At 45.4% G+C, this 6,804-nt stretch overlaps 1 protein-coding gene across 1 annotated transcript in view; it reads left to right on the top strand.

The window, feature by feature from the left end:
* The first annotated feature begins 6 nt into the window (after window positions 1-6).
* PDCD7 (programmed cell death 7) overlaps window positions 7-6,804 on the top strand; it is a 17,288-nt gene continuing 10,490 nt past the window's right edge. The window contains exons 1-5 of the mRNA XM_019503988.1: window positions 7-54; window positions 856-994; window positions 2,200-2,436; window positions 3,387-3,474; window positions 5,216-5,377. Coding sequence (XP_019359533.1) covers window positions 928-994; window positions 2,200-2,436; window positions 3,387-3,474; window positions 5,216-5,333 — 510 coding nt within the window. The 5' untranslated portion in view covers window positions 7-54; window positions 856-927 and the 3' untranslated portion in view covers window positions 5,334-5,377. The remainder of the gene's footprint in view (window positions 55-855; window positions 995-2,199; window positions 2,437-3,386; window positions 3,475-5,215; window positions 5,378-6,804) is intronic.

Below are 6,804 nucleotides of genomic sequence, written 5' to 3'. Positions count from 1 at the left end.
CTCATCGACCGGTGGCGCGCGCGGCGCGGGCACGAGGCGGCCGAGAGGGCGCGGGTGAGCGGAGCCGGCCTATCCCGGGATAGGGCTGCAGCACTTCCACCCCCCCCCTTTTTTTTCCTTTGGTTTGTTTGGTTTCGGGGGTTTTTTTGGCAAACTTGGGCACGTGCACCCGTCCTCAAGCCAGGGAGAATTCAAAGATCGTAAAAGTCGTCCTAGGTTGAAAAGAAACCTCGTGTTGCCGGTGGGAGGTGGAGGGTGGACACATTTATTCCCCTGGTATCGGGGTCCTTCCCTGACAGCATTGCTCCGTGATGTGCAGACAGGGCCAGCAGGGTTTGTTTGCTTTGGGATTGAAGATGTTAAGATTTCAGAATTGCAAAATAATTCTGTAATTTAAAAACCCGATTTATTTGCCCAGAAGAGTTACGGCAGCAGTTCTGAACTGGGGGTACACGTACCCCTGGGGTATGTGAAGTATATTTCATATGTTGTCTAACAACCTGTGTTAATTAATTGCCCACTGAAAGGGGGTACGTGAAGTCTCACTCTGAGACCGAGGAGTACGTTGGCTGAAAAAGGTTCAGGACTGCTGAGTTAAGGTTTAAGAACGGCCTGTTTCCGTATCTCTCGATCGCTGCCTTCGTTTTTGGCCCCTCTGTCGTGTTTTGTCCATTCTCTTGGTTCTCTTAAAATGTACTTGATTGACTTTCTGCATCTCTGTTGATGAGACACTTCGTCAGTCCTGGGACGGTTACGGATTTCAGTTATTCTTCCCTTTACGCTTCTTGACGCTGTCTTTATTCTTGAGTACCTGTTGGCGTTCATATTTTTTTTTCTACTTTTCCCCCACTGCAGGAGCAGGAACTTAAAGCTGCTGCCGACAGTGTCTTATCTGAAGTTAGAAGGAAGCAGGCAGATACAAAGAGAATGGTGGAAATTCTTCGGGGCTTAGAAAAGCTTAGGAAACTGAGAAAAGAAGCAGCAGGAAGAAAAGGTAAATTTGGTGGGATTTTGTGAACTATTAAAAATGCAGGCAATAACAAGCAGTTTCAGTAGGGGTAAGGGATATTTTTCTTTTGCCAAACTCTATTAAAGACAAGGTAGAAGACAGGATATTAATTAGTCGCTTACTTTGCGAGCAGCGTCACTTCTTTCTGGCTGCTTATGGAGTAAAGCAAAATCTATCTCTATAGTTCATGCAACCACTGAAAAAATGCACATTTTCTGGTGAGAATCTAGTGCGATAATGACAAAATCTTGCCCAGCTTTTGTACCTCAGTAAGTTTCTGAAGGGTTCAGACACCATAGGGGATATAGTAGTGTCATCTTTTCATAAGTAAAAGGTTCACTTGAGGGCTTTATTGGAAGAGAGCTCTTAACACTTTAAATCCTGATTCGGGCTTTCTCGGTTGCTTTTCGGTATTTATTTTAATAATACCTTCCTCAATTTAAGCTTTTACCACTCCCTGACTTTGCAAAATATTGGTCTCTAATAGGTACCCTTGATCTGTGTTAAATCCTTTATTTAATGCGAGGGTGGACAAAATATGGCCCATGGACTGGATGTGGCCCACCAGACCAATCTATCCGGCCTGCGGAGCCCCTAAAAAATTTAGGGAATTAATATTTATCTGCCCCTGGCTGCCTGTCATGCAGCCCTCAATGGCTTGCCAAAACTCAGCGGCCCTCCGCCCAAAATAATTGCCCACCTCTGATCAACGGCTTCTTTTGGTAGTGATGGGTGATGAAGAAATAGTAGTTAATGGTAGACATGAACAATCACATGTTTTATGTATTTAATAGTATATAGAATGTACCAAATAGCCACACCAAGAGGAAGATTCTGTAGCATCCTTGAGGGTAACCAACAAGCTTCATGTGCCAGCTACCTTGCTGGAAGGAGCGCTGGGAAGGTGCTGATTAGGCAGATTTTATCCCAGACTTGTAACTTTTTAATTAGATGCTTTTATAATACTGCCTTCAAGGATCTGTTTTCTAGCATGTGGAATATAGCTGCTTCACTCCCATTCCAAACTCCTCCACATAACTCATTTTATCAAAAGATAGCTGTGAGAAAAATTCTTGACTTAGACGCAGGTTTGTCCAAAATGCTGCAAATTGCCTCTCAGTGTGAAACTGAAATTATCACCACTTTCAAGGTTGATTTTTTTTTTTTAAGTTATCGCTCTCATTCTGTAGGTGTCTGTCCACCCCCATCAGCAGATGAAGCTTTTGAACATAATATTCAGAAGATGAGGACGTTGATTAAAAAACGCACTGAACTGTATGAAGCTGAAGAGAGAGCTCTACGAGTCATGTTAGAAGGAGAGCAGGAAGAAGAGAGGAAAAGAGAAATGGAAAAGAAGCAGAAGAAAGAAAGAGAGAAGCTTCTGCAGCAGAAACGTGAAATTGAGTCCGTGCTGTTTGGCAATCCGGGTACATGGCTGCAAATTTTGTTTTGGTATTGGGGAGTTTTTGTGAAAATGAGCAAGGTTAAGGTTGAAGTGATAGCATAAAGCTTTGTTTACAAAAGCTGACGTGCTGAAATAGGTGATGCCATGAAGACATGGAGATGACACAAGTTCAGTCAAGTTCTTTCATTAAATTTATCAAATTCAAAAGGTGTGGCAGTAAGAACTGGAAACTCAACAGTGTCATAAACTAGTGTCTCATCACATCTTGCAAGCCAAGCAGTTTAGGTTGAGTTGGCTGTTTAGATTGGGGGTGCTCAACCCATGGGCCAGATCCAGCCCATGGAGTCATGCCAGGTGGCCTGCAGGGGTCCCCATGGGTCCAAAAACTTAGTGGTGGGGGAACAGTGGCAACAATTGCTGCTCCCCTGCTGCCAAATTTCCAGACCTGTGGGGAGTCCTGTGGGCTAGATAGCATGTTGGATGGTGCATGTTTGTTCCCCGGGGCCTGGTTTGGGCACACAATGCCCAGCTGGAGGTGGCTTAGGGCCCAGTCCTGGTGCACAGGGGTTTCACATTGCTCATCTGGGAGCTGCACCAAAAGGTTGCACACCATTGGTTTAGGTCGTAAACCTCCTACAGGGTGTAGAGGCTTTAGTATTGGCATTCAGCCAATGCTGTTCATCCTTCCCATCTAGTACTGTGTGTTTCTCTGCTGGGCAATGGGCAGCGGAGAAGAGGACTTCCACTTATATGGGTAGTGCTTTTTTAGTATGAAAATAGAAAGCACTTTTGATGCCGATTTGAATGTAGATCTTTCTGATAAATTAATGTACGAATTAGCAAATAACTTAAGCGTTAATTATAGAGTGGCAAAGTGCTAAGTCAGGAAGGCATCTTCATTGTCTAGGCTTTCTTTGTCTGGAGCTGGAATTTGTGGCATTTTACCGAATAGTTTTTAATGTGTTGTAACAGATGAGTTCCCCCTTGGCCATCTGCTTCGACCCTTCCAACAGTATTATTTACAAGCTGAGCATTCTGTACCAGTCCTCATCCAGATCAGGTGAGAGCAAACAGCATCTTTACTGCATACAATACTAAAGTGGCACTTGGTTATATAGATATATTTAAAGATAAAACTGCAGCCTCTCCTGGTTCACTGACTTGTGAATACGAAGTTATATCTTACAAATACTAATCAGGTTTCTTCAGGTGGTTATAAATCTCTGTTTTCCTTATTCGCCCTTATGAGGCTAAGAAAACTTGGACAATGTGGATACATTATTTTTGGTTTCTCTACAGTAATATCATAGAGCAGCGGTTCCCAATCTGTGGTATGCATACCACCAGTGGTATGTGTGCCCTGCCCAGACCTTCCACCCATGAGGGTGGGAATGAGGCACCCGCATGTACATACAGCCCCAAACATACCCTATTGCCTCGCTCCCACCCTTGTGGGCAGAGGGGCCCGGCCCCACCAGCACACAGCTTCCAGATGGGGTAGCCCTTGGGTACCTGCTCCACTTCCTGGTGTCCTGCTGGCTCCAGGCCACAAGTAGGGAAGCAGCAGGGGGACTCCCCTGTGCTGCCTCCATGGCGCGCAGGCCTGGCAGGTGGTGGCAGCTGCAGCAGGTGGGGTGTTCGGGCGCTTGTGCCTTGCACAGGCGCCTGATGGGGTACAGCTCTGGCCAGCACTGCTCATCACTAGAGGCGCAGCCCTGGCTGGCCTGTCTGTATCACCAGTGCTCCCTGCACACGTGTAGCTCTCACATTCACTGGGTGTGGGAGGGAAGCCCTGTGTGCTGGAGCTGGCTGCCTTCTCCACTGAGGCTGCACAGCACGGGAAGAAAGCCCCAGGTGCCTTCCCCTGGGGGGTGGGAAAGTCAGCCGGCTTCAGTGCTGGGCTTTCCTCCCATGCCCAGGGAGCGCTGGCAATACAGACTGCCTGACAAAGGATGTGCCCAAAGGATATGTGATGTGCAGTGCTGGCTGGAGCCGCACCCCAACGGGTGCCTGTGCCCTGAGCACCCCCACCTGCTACTGTGCCATGGGGGAAGTGTGGGGGTTCCTCACACCCCCACAAACCCCACATACCCATACCCTGAACCCCCCACATGTACACAACTCTCCCACATACCCTACCATACACCTTAAACTGGTAGCACTTAAGGTTGTATTGTTTTAAATTGGTGGTGTGCAATCTGTCAGAGTTTGGGAGCTGCTGTCCTAGAGCAAGGGTCAGCAGCTTAAGGCCTGTAGAACTGGAGGGCTTTGCCTCTGCCCCACCATGCAGGGGCTGAGCAGCAACGAGCTGCACTAGGGCTGGGCAGCTGGAAGCTGCTCCCACACTACTGCTGCCCTCCCCATCCTAACTGGCCTGGGCCTGGCACTGCTCCCTTCTGGGGAGTGGGGGCAGAGAAAAACACCAGCAATGCAGGTGTAGTTCCCAGCTATGTGGCTCTCCCCCAAGCTGATGTGGTATTGGGCCACCCAGTCCATGTCAGACTGGGTCAGGTTTGTTCTGGCCTGTGGCTTGAGAAAGGTGGCCAGTCCCTGTGCTAGAGGCATCAGTGTGCAGTATGGCACACCCTATACATTTGGAACTTACACATTTATTTGTAGGGATCTGAGTTCAGCCTTCAAGCTTTTGTTTTAAAAAATGTAATTCAGAGAGTGATCTTATCAGTTGACTTAATGTAGCAGACAGTATGAAAAGAAATGTATGTGTATCAGCGTATCATAAGCAGTCTTATGGGTGAAGTGAAACGGAACAGACATCCTTTGTAAACATTCTTCTCTTCCAGGCATGAATGGGACCGGTATTTGGTACCAGCAGATCATCCTGAAGGAAGCTGCATCCCTCCAGGATGGGTCCTCCCAGCTCCCCCTACCAGTGACACCTGGGCCACTGCTGTCAAATAACTTTACCATAAGACAGTCTGAAGTTTTGGAGTGTCACATTAAAGGTATGTATAGGTATGACCAAATTGGATCTATCCATCAGTACCAGGATACTCTATCAAATCATTTGAAATAGACCTGAAAAATGTTTTGGACCAGGCTGTAAGTAACTCTGTTCTTCCATTAGTACCGACCATGGGTGGTGTCAAAACCACAAGTTATATAGTGACTGAAATGGAGCCTTTGTTTTTGTGAAGATAATGGCTCCTGCATTCCAAACCTACTTTTTTCCATTTTTTGACTGAAACATGACTATTAAAAATGCTTTACTAATTTTCACATTTCTTGAGGTTAATTTATAGCAGAAATACTGTCCTTAATTTATCTATGCAGATTGATTTACATTGTACGGATGAATGAGTCAAAATGTTATTTTTCAAAAAGATTTATCTGGAATTCTAACCTTCTATTATGTCTTCACTAAGAAATAGCTATACTAGAATTTATTGTTTTTCTTTTCTGTCTCTTTACAAATGCTATGTATATTGATTAAAGAGAGGTAGGAGGACTTCCAATAATATAAACTCATACAAGAAGTCTCTTCTGAGCATTGAATTTGTTTTTAAAATGTGTGCCACCCACTTATACAAGTGTCATTTAATATCTGCATATGGTATGTGACTCTTGGTAGGAAATCTTGCACTCAGTCTTGAAACAAACATTTCTAGTTTAGAGAACCTCCAAAATGACTAAATGTAGAGTGTGTTCAGTTATAAATCCAGTGCACATGTTATTTTGGATTACGTCTTTTTAGGCACAGACCTCCAAAATAAGTCTTCAAATGTACAAAAACAGTTTGTGTTTTGTTTTGTTTTTTAAATCATAGTTTCAGGCTATGAAATCTTACAGTGTTTTTGCTTTACTGCGCTTGTTCTGTTCAACATCCTTCTAACCAAAATAAGTTAACACAGTCATCTCAGTTGGCTGCCTACAGACAGGACAGGGCTTATTCTGCTTTTCTTTTTAGTTTTCACATGTATGTAGAACATGACATGAGATGTCCTGTCTTGCCATGTACTATGCAGCCATTTTTTTAATCTACTTTGACATATGGCACGGGGCTCTCTGCTGGATTCTGTCTCCTCTTTCTCTTTTAACTCTTTGTCCTCTTGACTGCTACAAAACTCACTAGTGTGGTGCCTACAAACTCATTAGGGGGGCTCAGCACGGAACCGGAGATGCTCTGTTCACCAGGGCGCGTTTCTTAGGGTAACAAGGAACAATAGTCACAAACTGACAGCAGATTTAGGCTGGACATCAGGGGGAACTTCTTCATGGTAAGGGTGGTCAGAATTTGAAATGGACTCCCAAGGCAGGAGACTCCCTTAACTTGGGAGTCTTTAAGAGAAGGCTAGATAGGTATCTGGCTGGGGTCATCTGACCCAGCACCAGGGGGTTGGACTCTGATCTGTCGAGGTCCCTTCCAACCCTA

This window comes from Gavialis gangeticus, unplaced genomic scaffold, assembly GCF_001723915.1.
Source record: "Gavialis gangeticus isolate Ggan-Ray unplaced genomic scaffold, GavGan_comp1, whole genome shotgun sequence".
NCBI lineage: Eukaryota > Metazoa > Chordata > Crocodylia > Gavialidae > Gavialis > Gavialis gangeticus.
The sequence above is the reverse complement of the archived record's forward strand: the minus strand, read 5'-3'. Positions and strand labels throughout refer to the sequence as shown.